This window comes from Thalassophryne amazonica, chromosome 7, assembly GCF_902500255.1.
Source record: "Thalassophryne amazonica chromosome 7, fThaAma1.1, whole genome shotgun sequence".
In the NCBI taxonomy this organism is placed as follows: Eukaryota; Metazoa; Chordata; class Actinopteri; order Batrachoidiformes; family Batrachoididae; genus Thalassophryne; species Thalassophryne amazonica.
Window position 1 is genome coordinate 12024513 of NC_047109.1, and position 22586 is coordinate 12047098.

Sequence of the window (22586 nt, forward strand, 5' to 3'; positions counted from 1 at the left end):
AGAAAGAGTTACATTGCGTGTTTATGGATTTAGAGAAAATTTATGACAGGGTGCCAAGAGAAGAGTTGTGGTATTGTATGAGGAAATCTGCAGCAGCAGAGAAGTATGTCAAGGTTGTGCAGGACATGTACAAGGATAGTGTGACAGCAGTGAGATGCGCAGTAGGAATCAAGAATCAGCTCTGAGTCCTTTCTTGTTCGCAGTGGTGATGGACAGGTTGGACGGATGAGATCAGACAGGTGTCTCCATGGTGATCTGTAGTGAGAGTGGAGAGCAGGTTGAGTCTAGCTTGGACATGTGGAAATACACTCTGGAGAGCACGGGAATGAAAGTTAGTAGGATCAAGACTGAGTACATGTGTGTAAGTGAGAGGGAGCCCAGTGCAATAGTGTGGTTACAAGGAGTAGAATTAGTGAAAGTAGATGAATTTAAATACTTCAGGTCAACTGTCAGAAGTAATGGAGAACGTGGTAGAAAGGTGAAGAAGAGGGTGCAGGCAGGGTGGAGTGGGTGGAGAAAGGTGGCAGGAGTGATTTGTGACCGAAAAATATCTGCAAGAGTGAAAGGGAAAGTTTACAAGACAGTTGTGAGACCAGCTGTGTTGTATAGCTTAGAGACTGTGTCACTAACAAAAAGACAGGAGGCAGGGCTGAAGATGAGATTCTCTTTGGACAAGAATGGACAGGATTAGGAATGAACATATCAGAGGGAAATTCTCAGGTAGGACGGTTTACAGAGAACACCAGAGAGGCAAGATTGCGATGGTTTGGACATGTGTAGAGGGGGAATCCAGGGTATATAGGGTGAAGGATGCTGAGGATGGAGCCACCGGGCAGGAGGAGAAGAGCAAGGCCAAAGAGGAGGTTCCTGGATGTGCTGAAGGAGGACATGCAGGTGGTTGGTGTGACAGAGGAAGATACAGAGGACAGGGTGAGATGGAAACGATTGATCTCCTGTGGCGCCCCCTAACGGTAGCAGCCGAAAGAGAAAGAAGAAATAGTCATCAGCATAAAAATAAAAAAAATAAATAAATCTTTGCAAGTGCTTTATGTTTTTGGCATCCCTTGTCCATTGTCAGTGGGTTCAAAGGTGGACTACCATTCTGTAGACTTTAGGTTCTCGGTCACACTTGTACAAGACAGGTCGTCCACATAGTCCCAGTCCTCCTGGCTTTCAATTTGTAGCCTTAGCTGGAGAATTAACCTGTAACCGTCTGACATCCCGTCCATGCTATGGAATTTATGGACGTGCACCAATTGGCCTCAGAGTCTACAGAGGATCGTAGAGTGTGTCCCTCACCTTTCTGATTATTGTGTTACCAATGATCAACCTTATCAAGAGGAAGAATTTGTTAAATATTGAATATTGGAAGTAGATTTTTTTTCTTTGCTTAACACAACAAGATGGATCATTTTAGAAGCATTTTAATCAGTTCTTCAACAACTGATGCGCTGATCTTAATTAAACTTGTCAAGAGTCACAGATGGCGTGAGAGTTGTTTGGCCTTAGCGGAACATGTGCACTGCCCCTGCTCGCTGTAAATATTTTTTCATTATTTAAACCACTTGACTTGATGTTCCAGAAACTTGAATTGCATCCAAAATGGAATCATAATTTGAAAATTAAGATAACCCTTCAGCTGCTATTCTGCCCCGAGGTCTCACTGCCATGTTTACTTTGACCAGTACTCGGCGAATGCACAGATTGGTCCCATCCAGCCAAGGGAATGTCAGCTATTCAGGGTTACATATTGTTTATCAGATAAGGTACACACACAATCAGCCAGCGGAAAGTGATACTGCCCAGACTGCAGCTCACAAGTACGTACATGCACATGTGTGTATACACGCATGTTGTCTTTCATACATGCAATTATATAATGTCTTTCTCATGAGTGTCTATATGTGCAGTCGTCATATATACAGGTGTTTCATGCTCGCACCAGCCAGTGCCAACACGGCTAACCTGAAATTAATGTCAACTTTTTCTTCTTTCTTTTTCATTCTCCCTGCAACTCCTGGTTATCGATTTCATCTCCACTCTGCTCCAAGCCCAAGAGAACAAGTCATAGGGAACATGACATCAATCCAACCATGCAGAAGCATTCCACTGCAAGACATAAGTACCTTGAATATTCATTTTTACATGTCGTCTTGTGTATAGAATTTCACAGGTGAAATAAAAACACCCTCGGCGTTTCAGTTCTGGGAATTCTCTGCTGCGAGCCATTGAGTTTCCGCTCCGGTGGCTTGGTGTTGGGTTGCGGGTGCAGAACTCTGTCAGGTATAATTAGGTGAGGTTGATTCCAGGAAAACCTTTTTGGCATTTCATGAAGTAAGCCGGAGTTACCTCATCCCTTCCTCTCTAAAGGCCTGGGTACACTACAGCAACTCTGTATGCCGGCCTGATCTTGACCAATGTGCGAAGGCGGTTTAGTACTTCCCCATCACCACTAGGAGCAGTGACATACAGTGCCAGAGAGCACAGTGTACTCCATAGTACAAACCTGTTCTTACAACCGTATTTCTTGAGCAGTTTCTCATCACACAGCCCCCAAAAGTTGCATGTCAGCTGATAAGTTGCGATAAAAATGTATGGGAATGTGGTTGACTGAAGACAGATGAGAGAAGATCCACATAATTTTGACATTCTCCCCCAAGAATTCTAAAATAAGCTCTTGGTGATTCATCACCAAGAGCAGCCATATTTGTTTTTGGTGTTGGAGTTTCCTCATAGTGGCATTTGGGATTCTCCAAAGACTTCCTTACTCCCTGCGCAGGAAACAGCTGGGGCTACATTTGAATGAATACAGTACTGTTGAGAAGGATAAGTGTAAACTGAAACAGAATACCTTGTTGTTTGGCTTTTATTATAATACCTGCGTGTTGCCCGTGGGGTTCCATGGGCCTGTTGAACTCATTTGAACTGACATTTTTCATGGGTGGTAATATATTATGAAAAGTTTCTATAATGAGTTGGAATGGTGTGTGAGTCCAGAATGTTTTTAGAACCTTTGACATTAGACCTCAACAAATTTTAGAAGAAGAACTCAACCCTTTTATTTCCTGTTAATTACAGAGTTTTTAATGTTAATTTGCTGTCTTAATGTATCTATAAATTGTTTAGGTTCTTGTTATCATATATACAGTATTATTATTATTATTATTAGTAGTAGTAGTAGTAGTAGTAGTAGTAGTATTTTTATTTTATTATTACTTCTGCCATTTGATTTTTAAATGGACCACAATGGAAATGTGTTTTCACTTTCTTTGTCATCCATGTATTTTTAATGTATTTACAATTATATTATGTACTTACATTGAACTTACTAAATTAAAGCACGCACATACTCACAGTTTTAATATAAAGATGATTTACCGCTCCCTGCTGGAATGGCATGTGAGTCCAGAATGTAGTTAGCAATGTTAACTAATATCCATACCTTCTCCAAAAATATTAGTCTTATCAACGTTCTGTTTTGGCAGTGTTCATCCTTAACCCAAAATACATAAGCAAGCCAAGTGGTAAATCTCAGCTATCCTCATTGTCTCTGTGATCGAAGGTACACGCACATGCAGAGCTTTTTGTCTTTTCCACATTTTGTTGCAAGCAGGTGTTTCTAATTTTAGACACAAACGAAGACGTGGCTTATGGTACACTTATGGTACTAGCAACAAAAATGAACTAATTAACTAACCAGACTAAACTAATTGAACTACAAAAACACAATAAATCAGTAACACTAACAACACTGTTAGACTAACAGAAACCGCAATAACAAGATTTAAAACCCTGCAACCCCAAACTTACATGATGCATTGCAGTACAACGTCCATTGTTTGCTGGTTAGCTAAAATTGTTAGTTTCTCCAAAACTATTTGTCTTATCAACTTTCTGTTTCCACAGCATTCATCCTTGACCCAAAATACATAAGCATACCAAATGGCAAATGTCCCCAGTTTCTGCATGATTGACCATACACATGCACGTACGCACACAGAGGCCACTTGGCTATTATAATATAGTTACCATTTGAATTAAAATTAAGGTTTCTTTGGAGAATCTTCAGATACCATTGGAATGATTTTGTGTCAAGTGAGCAGTTACGTTGTTAGTGTAAGATGAGGAGCAGGACTTGCATCATGAGAGGACGCTAACCTTGACACTTTGGCCATGCGGCACATTTCTTTGTGCATGATCCAACACTCTGGTGCCTCAGTGCTGAGGACTCCAGTGGCTTGGAGAAGGTCAAGGACATGTCCACATTTCACCTGGTAATAGCTTATAGATGGTTACTTTAAAGAGGTGTCTGTCTGGGTCATTGCCATCCAAGACCCAAGTCAGTTTCGTGGTGTGGTGCATGCACAACACCAGCATATACATCCAGCCCCACCTTAATTTGAATAAAGGAGCAAGTTTCCATCACATAGTCCCATGTATTTGTTGATGTTTGGTGGAGTTGTTCATTTCCTACTTATTGTTATTGTTGTCATCGTTCAAGCCCATGACCTGATCACAGCAGTAAATTTAGCCACTCAGCTTCTTTCCCTGTGCAGTGCTTTGTCATGAGTGTGGATAGATCTGGTTGATTATCCTTTTGTACAGCATTGCTGTAGTGTACACCGGGTGTTAGCCACAGCCCCACACATATACAGTATTTGAACACCCTGCGGTTTTGCAAGTTCTCCCACTTAGAAATCATGGAGAGGTCTGAAATTTTCATCTTAGGTGCATGTCCACTGTGAGAGACATAATCTAAAAAAAAAAAAAAAATCTGGAAATCACAATGTATGATTTTTTTTTTTTTATATATATATATATATAATTTATTTGTATTTTACTGCTGCAAATAAGTATTTGAACACCTACCAACCAGCAAGAATTCTGGCTCACACAGACCTGTTAATTTTTCTTTAAGAAGCCCTCTTATTCTGCACTCTTTACCTGTATTAATTGCACCTGTTTGAACTTGTTACCTGTATAAAAGACACCCGTTCACACACTCAATCAATCACACTCCAACCTGTCCACCATAGCCAAGACCAAAGAGCTGTCTAAGGACACCAGGGACAAAACTGTAGACCTGCACAAGGCTGGGATGGACTACAGGACAACAGGCAAGCAGCTTGGTAGAAGACCACAACAACTGTTATGATTATTTATTAGAAAGTGGAAGAAACACAAGAAGACTGTCAATCTCCCTCGGTCTGGGATTCCATGCAAAATCTCACTTTGTGGGGTAAGGATGATTCTGAGAAAGCTCAGAACTACACAGGAGGACCTGGTCAATGACCAAGTTAACTGTCAATCTTCCTCGGTCTGGGGCTCCATACAAGATCTTACCTCGTGGGATAAGGATGATTCTGAGAAACTCCAGAACTACACAGGAGGACCTGGTCAATGACCAGAAGAGAGCTGGGACCACAGTCACAAAGATTACATTAGTAACACATGATGCTGTCATGGTTTAAAATCCTGCAGGGCAGCAAGGTCCCCCTGCTCAAGCCAGCACATGTCCAGGCCTGTTTGAAGTTCACCAGTGACCATCTGGATGATCCACAGGAAGGGGAGAAGGTCATGTGGTCAGATGAGACCAAAATAGAGCTTTTTGGAATCAACTCCACTTACCATGTTTAGAGGATGAGAACAACCCCAAGAAAACCATCCCAACCATGAAGCATGGGGGTAGAAACATCATACTCTGGGGGTGCTCTTCTGCAAAGGGGACAGGACGACTGCACCGTATTGAAGGGAGGATGGATGGGGTCATGTATTGTGAGATTTTGGCAGACAACCTCCTTTCCTCAGTAAGAGCATTGAAGATGGGTCATGGCTGGGTCTTCCAGCATGACAATGACCCCAAACACTCAGCCAGGGCAACTAAGGAGGGTCTCCATAAGAAGCATTTCAAGGTCCTGGAGTGTCTTGGCCAGTCTCCAGACCTGAACTCAATAGAAAATCTTTGGAGGGAGCTGAAACTCCAAACCTGAAAGATCTAGAGAAGATCTGTATGGAAGAGTGCTGCAGTGTGTGCAAACCTGGTGAAAAACTACAGGAAACGTTTGACCTCTGTAATTGCAAACAAAGGCTACTGTACCAAATATTAACATTGATTTTCACAGGTGTTCAAATACTTATTTGCAGCAGTAACATTCAAATCAATTATTAAAAAATCATACATTGTGATTTCCAGATTTTTTTAAAATGTCTTTTTTTTTTTATTGTTTTTTAAATTTTTAATTGTTTATTGTGTGAAGTGCCTTGAGACGATTTTATCGTGAATTGGCGCTATAAAATTAATAAATTTGAAATTTGAATTTTTTTTTTTTTTTTTTAGATTATGTCTCTCACAGTGGACATGCACCTAAGATGAAAATTTCAGACCCCTCCGTGATTTCTAAGTGGGAGAACCTGCAAAATCGCAGGGTGTTCAAATACTTATTTTCCTCACTGTAAACGTCCCCATAAGAACACATCTTCACACTTGTCACATCAACATGCTGACAGTTCAGTGAGTTACATGATTGTCCAGGAAGCTCCGTAAACCTGCTGCACAACTGGATTGCTGCATATCTGCACAGACAAATACACAAACACAATTGTGCCTGGCAGAGTTCAGGTGTGCTGTTGAGAGCTGGCTGTCAGTTCTGATCCATAAACAACCAAATTGTGCAGGTGGTCGGGGGAACCTGAGAACCTGGTTCACACAGGTTTATGTACATTTTAGGATGGAGTAGGAAGAATGAGGGGAAACCCTACAAACATCACATAATGTGAAATTTCACTCAACCTGATTGTTGTTCAGTGGGAAAAATTACACAGGGATTCAGTGTTAATTGTCGTCTTGCGTTTGGTGACATTGTAGTCATGCGCTGTGATTGTGGAGATGAGTTCTTGCTGTGTTGTTGGCTTGCTGTAAAATTAATATGATATTTCAATAGCACAATAAATTGTTAAAAGTTTATTTGAAATTAGTAAAATTCAAAGTTGCCTCCAGTGACTTCACTTGCTAATAACTTCAAGGACGTGGCTACAGGCACAAGAGTTGTAGGCCGGTGGTTGTACTGAGTGCATGGAGCTCCAATGCTTAGAGCGGCTACAACATAGCCCAGTACTGTTAAAAATGTATTGCAGTACCATTACTACTGTACTAACCCACTACCACCGTGTCATCCTTGTTGTATCCAAGTTTTCATTTTCTGTGTCTATAACAGATGAGAGTCTTGAGGAATTACAGCCAGAATTCAAAATGGCAAAACAAGTTCTACAAAAAAAGATAAACAATTTTACATCATTAAAGCATTTATAAGAAACCTCTCAAAGTTGTAGTACTGCAGTACACTTTTAATCACCGCATGTGTAGTGTCAGCCATTGATATTGCTTAGTAGTTAAGGTGTAACAGTAGACACAACATGCTAAAGTAGTATTTGTTGTGTACCAGCTTTAGTGAGGATAGCGTCAAGTGAAATGCTCTGGTAAGGTGTCAGCCTACTTATTTACATGTAATGGATTGACCAAGAACCCTTGAGCAGACAGCAACACTGGTATGCAATCTTTATTTGCCAGCAATAGAACTGAAAGAGCCAAAACTCAAAAAAACAATGCGGTCCATGTGGAAGCAGGTTGAGTCATCAGTTGAACACACAGACAAAAGTTTGGTGCATGGGTATGCAGTCCGCCTAGTAATGGTGTCTGTGAGGGTAGCAGCAGTTGAGTAAACCAGAAAAACAGGCAGAGGGTCAAAACACAGTAATCAATTATACCAGGTGGACAGATACGAAAATGGGAGGCCAAGCTCAGGATCCATTGAGGAGGCAGTGGGGGTCAGCAGTTGGAGATCAAACACCAGAAACAAATACAAGAAAGCAGGCATGGAGGCAAGACAATCTGGCGGATTGCCTCATTGGAGTGAGGAGCTGTGAGCGGCTATATAGTGCGGGACTCAATGAAGAAATGAGCGTGCATGTGAAACCGGAATCCTGAGTGCCCATGAACAGGAAGTAAAAAAAGAAAGCTTACCAGTGCACAAAGTTAAATCACTTGGACATAAGGTAAATACACAGAGATACAATTAACACTTGAACAACAGTAAGACAGAGAGCAAACACCAGAGCAGGTATCAAATAAGGCAAAACATTACAACATCTATAACAATGTCTTCTTGCAGCTTGCTGATCAATATCTGTGCACATTTATAGCAATGTTGTTAAATCTGAAGGCTTCTTGTGCATGTGAAAATAAGTTCTGTTCACACTTTTGCAGGAAATGATTTGCACTTTGTTTTCACTCCACAGTCAACAAAACAAAACAACAGAACAACAGTCCAGACTTTTCCTTCTCTTTCTCTTGAGTTTTAAATCCCACATTTGGTTGAAGAGGAACTCTGTACTTTTCACCCTGGGCTCTATTTTGGAATGGTTTTGAGTACATCTTCTCATTCTGGACAAAAACAATTTTAATTGATTCCGTATTGATTTAGAATGCACACACTATCATAGGCTAAGCAGATACATAATGTAGATAATGTGCAGGGCAAGCAAAAAAACAAAACAAAACATAGTAAACCGCTTCTTGTCACTTGAATTTGGTTGAAATAATTTACACTTAAGAAGAACTGACAGAAATATAAAATACACTTTAAGACTGAATGGGGATAGAATGAAGCCTTTTTTCTCACAAAAACCACAAGCTGGGAACAGAAGTCAAATGTTTGTGACCATGTTTTCTGTGTTTGGTTGGCTGGAAGGAAATTGACAAACCTTTCTGCTGAAGTAATTGCACACGTCTGGCTGGAGTTTGGTCGTTATTGATGAGTGAGCGGAGGAGAAACTTTGTAGATGAGAGATTTACTCGTTTTTCCATGGGATTTACACCAGCAATTATCACCGGTATGAGTGCTTAAGCACCTCTTTTTAACACTTTTAAGTTTGGATGTTTTCTTTCCAGCCACATGGTATATAATTCAAGACAGTTTTAGTTCTGTCGTCGAAAATTGCAAAGGAAGAGCTGAAGTCCATGGATGGCCACAGTTCCAGACACTGTCAGTGATAGAAATACATTATGCAGCGATGAGGTGTTTATCCCACTTTAGATCACTGACAATAATTCCAAATAAAGAAAGTAGGAAAAGTAAAACCAAGCTTTCTTTTAGAATGTTCAATTTTTCGTTCAATTCTTGTCTGTCAAATTTAGGGGTGTTTATTTGCATAAATGGAATATAGCATTCATGCCCTTCTCTTCATTAGTGCATAATTATTTACCTGCAACAATGAATCAAATTGATGTGTTTTCATCAGCTTAGAATGAGGCCTTCATATCTGCATGCAAGAGCGCCCCCTCATGGAGGCTGCCATGTTGCACCACTATGTTGATATAGTAAACCAAGAGGGACATACTTACTTTGCCTTTTGCATTTTCCAATGCATCCAGAAGACTGAAGAAAACGAAGCATCAGTAGTAGCATCCCTGTACGATATCTGCTGGCTGATACTGCAAGCTAGCAAGTTTAAGAACTTTTGTTTTTGTGAAATAGAGGATCATACATAGTGTTAGAGAAGAGAAGGCAAGGGAGGATGAATCCCCGTTACCACAGAAGCAAAATCATCACCGGTGATGGTATAATGCAATCTGCAAACTCACCACTAGATGACACTAAATCCTACACACAGTAGCTTTATACTCTCAGGTACATTAGAGGTAAAACCGTCGAGGCCTTTATCACTGTCTTGTTACAACATTTTACTAAATGAGTGTCTGTCATTTCCATGTTGTTGTGTTGCTCAAGGAGTGTGCAGCAGGGCAGCTGTGTGGGATTTACTCCTAAACGGAAGTTGGAGGTTCTTCAGTTACTGTGTGGTGCATATGGTGCAGCTGCGCCGAACAGGGATAGAGGGCATATACAAAAACAAAATATGTATATGGGGGTAACATATGGAATGTGTTTTGTGTTTCTTTCCTGCCAGGTGCCGTGCAGCTTGGAGTACTGGGATGAGCTCCAGCAGGCCTTTGTTTTGTACCGGGAGTTCAGCTTGTCAGAGAGTAGCGCCTGCCAGCTGCAGCTACCGAGCCTCAGCCTCACCGAGCAGCAGAAGGAACTGGTGGCCTCGGACTTGTGGAGGATTGTACTCAGCAGTAATGCAGAGGCCGGAGATGAGCTGAGGTGAGGGCGGTGTCCATGTTTGACAGGGTTAGTCCTAATGCAGGACTGAGTTGCCTGGTTATCATCAGATATAGTCTGCAGCATCTTTGTACTTATTTTTGTTTTTCCCCTTCTCACTCTCTTCTATATTTCCAGTCCTGACATATGTCTCTTCACTACTGACCTACTGGGAAAGCTTCTTTTAGCAGCTGTATATGTTAGACATCTCTGTTGCTCGGGTTCCTTCAACTGACACTCTACTCAGGTGCCTCACTGCTGAGTCTACTGAGTCTGCTGAGTCTACTGGGCACAGCCAATGGGATGCCCATGCAACACCTCACTGTAGAAGATAGATACTTTTTTCATGATGTGGAGATGGACTACAGGTCTGCCGGGTGGTAGCAAGTTGGAACTTGGGGTATTTTGATAAGGTGGTGGATGGAGCAACACCAACACATACTTGTAGACCTGTTTGAGGTTTCAATGAAGAACACTTTGAAACACAGTCAAGAGTCACCGAGATTTGGCTTCTTTATCTTTGATTGGAGGTCACAACCTCTACACAATGAACAGTGGTTGGGCCCCTGGTCTCATAGGTCATGTTTTGGATGTTTTGGGTATCTGGCTAATTTTCACCCATAATAAATATTCTCTGGCATGTTTACTTTGATATTTCTTCCTTGTTCATTTTGCGTAGCTTAATGTCCTGCTTCTGGTTTTCCAGGTTTGTAGGTGTCTGCAATTATGTGTCTAATTCTTTACTCATCTTTACTTACTGCTTGTTTTTGAACAAGCAGTACATCAAGGAGCTATTTTTGCCTGCGGGACAATAAACACGTTGTGGTTCTCTACACTGGCGTCCTTTTTCCAAACAACGACACTGGTTACTATGAAGCCCATTAAATAATTCACGTTTGAATTATGCCAGAAAGTCGATGGTTTTAATCTGAAGCAAGAGCATGTTCCATTCTATTTTAAATGATTCTTTACCTCTGAAAAAAATGTGGACATTTTTCAGATTTTAGCTTCTGTTTCCACTCATGTATCCTAAAATTACAAACAGAGAAGTTCCCTTATGAATTTACCAATTTGCATGAAATGATCTGGATCAAATGATTCATGTGGATGTAGTGGAAACAAATTTGTGTTTCCATAGGAGTCGCCCTAATTGACCTGTTGTGATGTTTTCAAGCCGGTCACTGATTGGTGGAGAGCGCTTCTTCAGGCCTTTTGATCGATCTTGTTTATTTTGTAGTGTTTCTTTCTGCTCGCAGGTCTGGGCAGTTGCGTGTGCGCCTGTTTGTGCTGTATCGCATGCATGTGAGTGTCTACAGAATGTGTGCTGTCCACCGTGAGGGAAACCAGGGAGAGCGAGAGAGCGCACCCAGGCCGCCGAGCACAAAGAGCTCGCAATGTGTCCCTCGCCCCACATCTGCTGCGCAGGAGCAGGGAGCGGGCTTTGGAAGGCGTTCAGATCGGCCTAATGAGATTTCCCAGCACACCAAGTGCCTGTCAGGGCCCATCCGGATTCCTTCCTGCTTACCTTGAGTGTATCTAATCGAGGGGAAGCTCACGGGAAGCGAGTGAAGTAAAGCCCCCTTTGGGTTGGCTCATACCTTCCTAGGCCTGGCCTGGAATGGGCCTGGACGCTTTGGGATGGAATGAGTTGGATCAGGCTCACCACGCGCTCTAACATCTGAAGATGAATGTCCTCACGTCTCATCCAGCATCACCTTTATCTCATCTTCATTTTGTTCTCTATTTTAGTCTTTGTCCCTGCGCGTGCACTCACACACAGACACACACACAGTTTTTTTGAAATGTCCTCCTGGGACTTGAAGAACTTTTTTTTTTTGTGGAAGAGAATTGCCAAGCCCAGATTCTGTGTGGCTTCGAGCACTCCAGAGGAGCAGAAAGGGTGGAATAAGAAAACATGTAAGAGAAGAAAAAAGCAGCAGCCTACAGTACCAGATACAGTGTAAAGCAAAAAATATACATCTGTCTTTCATTACAATCATGCTCCAAACACTACATTTCCTTTATGTTTAAATTATTTGTCTTTTTTGATCAAAATTGATTCCCTTTTCCTTACTTGCTTGTTTCATCTGCCTTACTTTAGTTTCCACCAGAAAAATAACTTGGCCGCTCGGCCAACTGGAAGTAATGAAAATTGTCAACATATGATGCTTATCTTTTTAAGGAGCGCTCTGCTGCACCAGCGTTTTTCCAGGTCTTGAGCGTTTCCTCCTGGTGTTTTTTATATGGTGGATCATGGTAGCAGCAAATTACAGAGCAAATGGTCATTCACTTCAATTACCTTCGATTCAACATCATCAGCCGTGACATGCAATTAATGTCCACGGAGAGGTTCTTCTGAAAACTGCAGCCGTAACCATCGGCCCAGACTCACAACCTTTAATCGCGGTAATTGTAGCTGTTGGAGCTATACGTTTGTGACAAAGAAGTTAGAAAGTTTACAGGATGAAAGACAAAAGCAGTTAGTTCGCTGTGAATAAGAATCTGTTTTAATTTGAAAGTTGTGTTGATGTTTTTATTTATTTATTTATTGTCTGTTGGAAAGTTTAAATTGTCTGTAGGCATGCGTGTGGGCGTGAATGTGTTTGCTTGTCTACCTATATGTGTCCCTGTGGCATACTGGCGTCCTGTTCAGGGTGTGTCCCACCTCACGCCCAGTGTTTGTTTTGTTTGTGTTTGGTTGAAGGTAAAAATGGTTCACGCCAGCAGGGATGTGTTTCTCTGCCTTATAAAACAATTCAGTACCTCTCCAGATACCTGGGTTATGATACAATTAAGGAATGATAGTTTTTAATTAATGTGGAAAGATGTCATACAGTATACAATCCATTGCAATGGGGCAGCGCAGTCTCATTTGAACCCCTGCGAGATATCGTGGGATTTGACCACTTCCGGGGACAGCCTGCCAGTGGACAACACAAACACAGCATTGTGCAGTGTAGTGCAGTTGTTTTTTTGGTTCCCAGTGGAGAAGGGAAGACGAGGCAAATGGGTGAGGTTATATCAGTAAGTTTTAGCGAATAATGTGACTTTAATGTGAATAATGATGATGCGTCATATGCTCTTTCATTTAACCCCTTTATCGCCCACCTTCAGATGAGACTGCAGTGCCCAATACTTTCTTTAAAAGTACTCATTTATTTTTCATGATAGGTTAAATTACACCAAAAGTGCCATTGCTGACCTTCAGTAACATATTTGATAACAGACCAGGGGACCCTTCTTCAGGTTTTTCTACTGAGCAAGTTGGTGCAGCCTCAGTTTGATCCATGTTCACCACAGGAGGGCAGCACCACATACAATAGCAGAAAGCACAGAGTAGAAGAAGTCAAGAAGAAGAAACCAGCCATTTTTAGTCCTATGGACCTTGGTCTAATGGGAGGGCATGACTGTAGAGGGTTTTCATGTGACGTATCGGTCATGTCATTTTGTGTCCTGCGCCCATTCTGGATTACGACGCGGTGGCCGCTGTGATACGCTATGTGCATTTGGCGAACAATTGCAGAAGCATCAATGTTGGTGTGAAGAAGCCTCATGGCACCATGGCGCTGAGAGAGATCCGCCGCTACCAGAAATCCACTGCTCCCAGAATTTTATTTAATTTTATTCGGCAATAAAATTATATAAGAATACATAAAAATACCGCAGAGGATAACACAAGAAAGCTTCCAATATGGATGCTTATTTGCATTGTGGTCCTTGAGCACCGAGCTGCTGATCCGCAAGCTGCCCTTCTAGCACCTGGTGAGAGAAATCGCTCAGGACTTCAAGACGACCTCCGCTTTCAGAGCTCCGTTGTGATGCTCTGCAGGAGGCCGGTGAGGCTGACCTGGTCAGCAGCTTCCTAGTTCACAATATCGCAGTGTGACACTGTCGGCCAGTTCGTTACATCACCACTAAATTCACTATCTGGTATAAGATACAGATCCACTGAACCAACTGCTACACATCTATCACGATAAATAGCTTTATCTCAAGGATTTAAAGCATCGTAATAACCGTACATTCTCTCCATTTTTCTATCACGCGCCAGCCTCCTTGTAATCCAGAATGGAGACGGCACCTGTCCTGCAGCAAATCGGTCATGTGATTGAAAACCCTCTATATGTCACTTCTGGCGAAGTGGCGAATCCGAAGGGGAGAATTCGTTCTATTGCAACTGGCCAGCCAATGAAAACATGCTTGGGCTGTATTAATTGTCTATTGAAATCACCTGGCTTTGTTTTGTCTCTAACTTGTTTCTAACAGCCAGCTGATAGCTATCATTGGCTAGAATGATGACATTTATAGACCAAACTGACCTGAAATGAACCATTGTCCATTAAATTGACTTTACTGATGAGTCTGACTCCTTTGAAAAGTGACCAAATTACATGGATTTGTATTGTGTTTGGCGATGTTTTCATCAGCCAAAAATGGCCACCAGAGGGCGCTTGGATAATGTCCACTGCAACCCATACCATAAAGATTTGCACAGTGAAAAAAACTACAGTTTTCAATTAGTATTTTGTTATTCTCCCAGCTCTTTCTGTAATATTGTTCCTCACAAAGTACAAACTCAAACTATTCCGCACTTTTAGATTTATTCAAAGTCACAATGAAAATCAGCCCTGATTTCTGAAGAACTTCTCTCACGCTTGAGATCTGCCCATTCAGAACCAAAAACAATGGGTACAAACAGTTTTATAAAACACTCCATGGGCGTAACAAAGGCGGACCTTATTTCACAAAATTCTTCCCTTATTGGTCCCCGTGAGTATTCGAGGGAGATCCCACCCCCTGCCACTGACCCGTGCGATAACGGAATCTTATGATTTATAATGTAATCTGAATCTCTCTGTCCTTAGTGGTAAAACCGGTTAAATCCAGTTAGACATGCACATTCCAACAGATGCACATTCTAACAGATAACAGAGAAAAGTATATGAAACTAAGAATACAATCCTACGTAAAATAACTTTAAAATAGCTTTAATATCAACACAAATAAAGAAAACAATAATTAAACACACAAATATATCTAACAATTTCAACAAAATATTCCATTGTGTTGGTTTTTTGACATGCAGTTACAGTACATATTTTTTCCAAACTTGTACATTTTTTATCCTAGGCTGTGTAAAATCCTAGGCTTATACACTGTGAAATGCAGTGAGGGAGCAAATTATTACACCATCCCCTCCAGCTTGTTATCACAATAACTGTAAAACAGTAAATGCACAGACAATGAATTAAATCAGTGATGCAAAACTGTTCTGATTGTTTCACAGCAGTTACATTCTCAAACTCAAATAGCATGGTCAACCTTCACATAGCGCAGCTGAAAGGTTTTTATACGAATGAAGCTGTAAAAGAAAAGAGATAGAGGGACATGAAAGAGAGACCATTTCCATACAGAAATGTACTAAATCAGAGGAAAAATGTTGCTTTTTGACTGTTTAATAAACATTACATTCTAAAATAACAGTCACAAGTTCAAACAACCCAGCAGAAAGGATTTTGTATGAATTTAGCAGCAAAAGAATGAATTGAATGAGGAAGAAGGTTGAGTACCATCCAGAGTGAGAGACAATTTATGTCCAGAAATGTACTAAATCAGACGTTTTTGTTTTGTTTTGTTTTAATTGCCCTACAAGTGGTTGAGTTCCACACAACCCAACCGAAAGGATTTTGTATGAATGGATCTGAAGTAGACACTTCTTTTTCTCTGTGTCTCACTCAACGTGCAGTTTTGAAGTTACATGAAGATTGAAATTAGCTTGTTTGTCAGTTTCTTACATTTTGAAAGCCGAGGCCACTGCTGCCTATGTTTTTTACTATAACAGATATGATGCTGTACACCTCTGAGAACAAAACAACTCCTCCAGAATCGAGGGCTATTAGATGCTTTGCACTTCAGTTATTCACATTAAAAAGACGCTCGTAAATGTTTGATTGTCTTTTGGCTTTTCTCTTTCTCTCTAGCTCGGATAGCGAGTCTGGGTCTCAGCTGCACTACGATCAGCTGGTTTCTCCCACAGCGTTGGCCGCCTGCACCCGTGTGGACTCGTGCTTTGCCCCGTGGTTTGTCCCCTCCCTTGGTGTCTCCCTGCAGCTTGCACAGATAGAACTTCACCTCTGTCACCACCTGGAACAGCTGGGCACAGGTAGGACTTAAGGTTTGCTCCCCAGGCTGTTTGAAAATCCACCAGGAAGAACACTTTTCCAGATAGTAGTCCTTCCAACAGAATTTTATGTTAATTTTAATGGTGCAAATAAAGTTTTACTTTCCTTTTCTCAAGTTTTATGAACGGTCGTATTCAGAACAAATGCACTTTCATGGCCTACATTCAACATCTTTTGTAACATTTATTGTTGAATAGGCTCTGCTTTTATCTATACCGTAATTCTTTGACACCCAATTCTGTGTGTAAGTTAGTTTGTCTGTCTGTTTGTGTGTCTGTCTTGAGAAAAACTCAAAAACCACACATAATTAGATTATTTTTTCAGGCAGCATGTAATATTACCCAAAGATGTGCAGTAAGATTTGTCTGAGCTAATTTGTATCTAACTATGATTTAACAAGCGGTAGGGTTCAATGGTTTCACATGAAGCCCGCACAGAAGGAGAAAAAGTTGCAGTTCCTTGACTGGCCACTTGAGGCTGGTGCAAAAAGGGAGCACATTCCCGCAGGAGATGATGTTAAAATTACAAACTTTAAAGCAGAAATAAACATGTTTACAGCCTGGTGCTAACACTGGTTTTGGTCTCTTTAGATAGTTTCTTCCTCCATGACAATTTTACCGGGGGATTTTTTTTTTCAAACTTAGTTTAAGACATTTTAAGAGATAAAGTTCTGTATAATTGGGGTGCGGTTACTTTGAGCAACAGCGGCTTAGCTCTGCGTATCTGCCTCTTACGACGTGCCTGGCTCAGAGCCTGCTGGCAACACCTTGTATTTTATGAAAAAATATGATGAATAACCTGGCTTGTTATGTGGTGAAACGTCCTAACGGATCAGCTAAGACATCCTTGCTGCAATATTCATGCTGAGTGAAATTCTCATAGTATTTAATGTTGTACGCTAATGGCATTAGCATTTTTAGCAGCTATTAGCGGTCGGATCCATTATGGCCCATTAATACACGATTAAGTGACTCATAACGTTTCATGTCCACACCAAAGCAAACCCTTATAAGAGCCACTACACAGTCTCTAGGCTACGTTCGTCACACACTGAGCCACCCACGCCCCACCTCTTTATGCGTTAATGACTTCATTGTGACATAGCCAGAATCAGTGCTGCCGCTGCTACCAGCATGGCGACGCTCAGCCATGGGCTTCAAATGGGCTGTTCTGAGTCTCTATAGAAAACCTACAGTTGAGGTCATGCAGGCTTTGCCCAGTATATATACACTCTATGGTTATTAAGCACTTTAGAAAACCTATTGCTCACAATGGAGGCTCAGAGTTCATACTAATGGCAGACTGTTAGCATTGCATTATGAGATGCTAGCAAATTTACATGCTAACATTAGCCTGTTGGTTTTTTTCATGGTAACATTGGACCACTAGCATTAAGTTATAATATAGTTATAGTTCAGTTGTATGTAAAAGTTTGGGCACCCCTGATGATTTCCATGATTTTCCTTTATAAATCATTGGTTGTTTACATCAGCAATTTCAGTACAATATATCATACGAGGTCTGTGAGAAAACTAGCCGACCTTTTTATTTTTTTCAAAAACTATATGGATTTGAATCATGTGCGCTTGCATCAGACAAGCTTGAACCTTCGTGCGCATGCATGAGTTTTTTCACGCCTGTCGGTTGCGTCATTCGCCTGTGTGCAGACTTTCAGTGAGCACTGGTCCACCCCCCTCATCATTTTTTCATTGCGAGGAAATGGCGGAATGATTTGGGCTTTGTTCCATCAGAATGTTTTCAGAAACTGTTACAGACAGGCAGCTGGAAACCATTCGGAAAATTCACATGGCTTTCGGTGAAAATTTTATGAGTGTTACTACCGCTTTAAAGACGGCCCACAATGGCGCACGGCGCGCCGCGCTCCGAGCCGCGATCGACAGGCAGAAACCACCATTTCATTTCTAAACGGATGGCTGTGTCGATCCGGGACTGTCGTGTGCAATTTCTCTGGTTATCACAAGAGCTGGACATCAGCCATTTTCCGGCAGATTTCACTTTTAACAAGAGATTTTGTCATGGAAAGCCGTGCGGAGGCTTCGTGCGTCACAACGGAGCCACTGATGGAGTGAGACAAAGAACACCTCCGTTTTGGAGTGTCAGAGGACAAGTTGGGACATGCCCAGCTCTCCACAATTTCTCTTATACTCACTCGACTGGTAAGCCACTGAAAGCCGAGATAGGCATGTCCCAACTTGTCCTCTGACACTCTTGTGATAACCAGAGAAATTGCACACGACGGTCCCGGATCGACACAGCCATCCGTTTAGAAATTAAATGGTGGTTTCTGCCTGTCGATCGCGGCTCGGAGCGCGGCGCGCCATTGTGGGCCGTCCTTAAAGCGGTAGTAACACTCCGTAATCTCTGTGAAGCCCATAAAATTTTCACCGAAAGCCATGTGAATTTTCCGAATGGTTTCCAGCTGCCTGTCTCTAACAGTTTCTGAAAAAATTCTGATGGAACAAAGCCCAAATCATTCCGCCATTTCCTCGCAATGAAAAAACGACGAGAGGGGTGGACCAGTGCTCACTCAAAGCCTGCCCACAGGCAAATGACGCAACCGACAGATGTGAAAAAACTCACGCATGCGCACGAAGGTTCAAGCTTGGCTGACGTAAAAACATATGAATCAAATCCATATATTTTTTGTAGAAAATAAAAAGGTCGTATACTTTTCTCACAGACCTTGTATATGTTGCGGACATGAACTAGCGAAGGTCTTCAGCGTGCCACCATGTCATTTCTGGTTTGGGGCTTCATCTACCATCGGTTTGTGGCTTTTTACAACAATGTTGTCTGGTTTGTGGCTTTTTCCCCACTGGGCAGATTTTTTGTGCCATTTCCCGTTTGTGCCTTCATCTACCATAGAGTAAGCTTTGCGCCGCTGCACGGCGCTTCGCTCATATTATGCCAGCAAGTTTTCATGCTAAAGTTAGCCTATTAATAAGCATTCATGCTTACACTAGCCTAACATTACCATGTATATATTTATGCCAGGAAGTATATATGTATTTTTAAAGCACATTATTAATCTTGTTGCTCACTATGTAACTTTAAGCCAAAATAAGAAAACAGTGCTGCTACATGACAGTATTTACAGCTTATGTACTGCAATTGGATTAAATATATAGAATTTAGAAGGACCTTGGTGCATGTTTCTCATTGTTTTCCCAATAAATGCACGAAGGAAAGACTAATGATTCAACAGATTACAGTGATCATAATAAAGTATATTTTATTTAAAAACTCATATTTTATCAATAAAGATTAAAGGCAAGATGTAAACTAGTTCACTGTTTGGTAGATTTTAGATACTTCATTAATTTAGTAAATTTTATATATTTAAAATATTTTCATTCTGGGGAATTTCGGCTAGATTAAAGTGGATTTATCTGCAGATTGCACTTGTGACTCCATAATATATATAATAACCTTTTTATTTGATCATCTCAGGTTACCGCTAAAAATCTTACATTTTCACACTTCTTCTCTGAATGATACAGTACTCTTCTTTTTTTGTAAAAACGTGTTGAACTTTCAGTTTATCAATTTTTGTGTGTGAATTTGTGCAGAGAAGACAGGAAAAAAGCAACAAAATCAATAGCAACAACAAAACCAAGATGTGATGTTTGTTGAAGTATTTACGTGGAAAGCAGCCATGAATGTCCATAATGTCTCATTTATAAAAAAAAGATCTTGCCTCTCTCCCTCCTCCAGTTCCACCTCGCCGTCTTCGTCCCTTTGTGCCAGACAGAAAGTTGCCGCAGGAACAGGAGTTCATGGTGATCGGTACTCAGGATCTGCAGGTCTTCCTGCGCCAGTGGAGCACTGGGCCACTTCACTGCCAGGAGTTCAGCTTTTCCACTCAGCTGGACTGCAAGCTGCTGGAATACCGAAATCTCACCCACCTTCATCTTGTCCAGCCTTGCATGGTTCAGGTACAGCTGAGCTTTTTTGTGCTGTTCGAATGGAAACTGGTTTTGGAAAACAGTGCATGAATTAGTTAGTAAGCACATTATTACAAGTGCTAAAAGGGTTTTTAGAGTCATGAATATTCTGAATTTTTTTTTTGTTTCTGGCCTTGACTCTCCTACTGGCCTTCTGGCAAACCGTAGGAGAAATTTCACATCTTTTTCAGAAAGTTCCTCTGCGTGACACTTTACCATGAAGCTGTGTAACTGGTGCTGCAACAGACTAGAGTTGCATTATGCACAATTTGTCTAATCACAGAGCCACAGAAGCTTATTAGTCCTTCAGACTTGTAGTGGGTATCTTGGTGGCTTCCTTCAACCCTTCTTACATGGACACTCAGTTTTTGAGAGCTGCCATCTCTAAAAGCAGAAGACGAGTGTTTACTTGTCATTTGTATATACATAAAAAAATCTGTTTTCTTCATTTAACACAGTCTAGTTTATAGTTAAACACACCAACCACTTGGAACAGGGGACCAATGCCAGGTGTGGAGACAGTGCCTTGGTCCAGAGTAGGGAAAATTGTCAGAAAATGAATGAATCCATTTCATGCTGGATTTGCAAAAATGGCAGTATAAAATGGGAGTTTTCCAAAAGCTTGTCTTCTAGATGTTCTGCATCCAACAGTTTCTTGTAGGAATCTAATGTGGACTGCAAGGCCAAGGGCCCTTTTGTGGGATTATAAGACAGAGTGATGATCCAAAGTCAGATGATCCACTGCTTCCAGTTTGTTGCTTCCTGAGCCTGTCCCTCTCCACTACATTGGCTGAACTGTGGTATCTTGCTCATGATGTTCTAGTACCTGCAGGTATACTACAAAGAGAGAATAAAATGCACATTAGCTACACGTGGATATATATTTTATAGTGTTTTAGCTAACCATGTTGAGAAAGGTTTCTTCTTCTTCTTAATCTTCTTCCATATCACCCTGTTGTTTGTATTGTCCTCTGTCACACCAACCACCTGCATGTCCTCCCTCAGCACATCCTTAAGCCTCCTCTTTGCTCTCCCTCTTCTCCTCCTGCCTGGTGGCTCCTTCCTCAGCATCCTTCTCCCTATATACCCTGGGTCCCTCCTCTGCACATGTCCAAATCATCTCAATCTCACCTCTCTGACTTTGTCTCTAATCCGTCCCACCTGAGCTGTCCCTCCATGTTCATTCCTAATCCTGTCCATTCTCATGACTCCCAAAAAGAATCGCAACATCTTCAGCTCTGCCTCCTCTCTTTTTGTTAGTGCCACCGTCTCTAAGCCGTACAACACAGCTGATTTCACTACTGTCTTGTAAACGTTCCCCTTCACTCTTGTATATATTTTTCAGTCACAGATCACTCCTGCCACCTTTCTGCACCCACTCTTCCCTGCCTGTACTCTCTTCTTCACCTCTCTACCACACTCTCCATTACTTTGGGCAGTTGACCCCAAATATTTAAACTCATCTACTTTCATCACTTCTGCTCCTTGTAACTGCGCTATTCCACTGGGCTCTCTCTCATTCACACACGTACTCAGTTTTGTTCCTACTGACTTTCATTCCCCTTCTCTCCAGAGCGTATCTCCACCTTTCCAGGCTGGACTCAACCTGCTCTCTACTCTCAGCACAGATCACAATGTCAGTTCGATTTGTACTCTGCATCATTATGGCTTGTTTTATACCATATGCATTTCCTGGCGCAACCCTCCTTATTTATCCGGGCATGGGACCAGGATCAGAATGCACTGGTTGCACACCCTATGTGGCTAAGTTCATGTTAGGTAAGATTTAAAACAAAAATCATTCAAGGAAAAACACTGTATGCTTTTAATGTGGCAGTAGAAATAGATTACATATATCTTCCTCAGATTATGTACAGCATCTGTACAGTTTACTGTTTTAACCTGGAATTAGAATTCTAGTTAATGAGGAAGTGCAGGACATTAAAAAAAGACATAGTTTTAGCCACCCACACTCAAAAATCCAAGATGACCTCCCACAAATGTGACTTCACCCACATATACATTTTTGTAATTGGCACCGTTGGATTCCTTGGCCCTGAAAATATGTGTTTAGCCATTGGAATCAAGATCCTTCATCATGTAGAAGCCCATATGTTGAAAAACTCCAATTATAAGATGCAATTTTTTTATTTATTTTTTTTCTCTGTTTGGCTGTTGTATGCACTTTTCAAAGATACATAGTTTTACAGATCTCCACAAAATTCCAAAGAAAGCTAGTACCTGTACCCAGTGAACCTGATTAAAAGAAGTGTGAGCTTAAG

At 41.4% G+C, this 22586-nt stretch overlaps 1 protein-coding gene across 1 annotated transcript in view; it reads left to right on the top strand.

Annotated features, from left to right (window-relative positions):
* Nucleotides 1-22586, top strand: part of LOC117513625 (vacuolar protein sorting-associated protein 13B-like) — a 1146044-nt gene that overhangs the window by 902524 nt on the left and 220934 nt on the right. Inside the window, 3 exon segments of the mRNA XM_034173849.1 lie at nucleotides 9964-10160; nucleotides 16139-16320; nucleotides 20075-20295. Coding sequence (XP_034029740.1) covers nucleotides 9964-10160; nucleotides 16139-16320; nucleotides 20075-20295 — 600 coding nt within the window.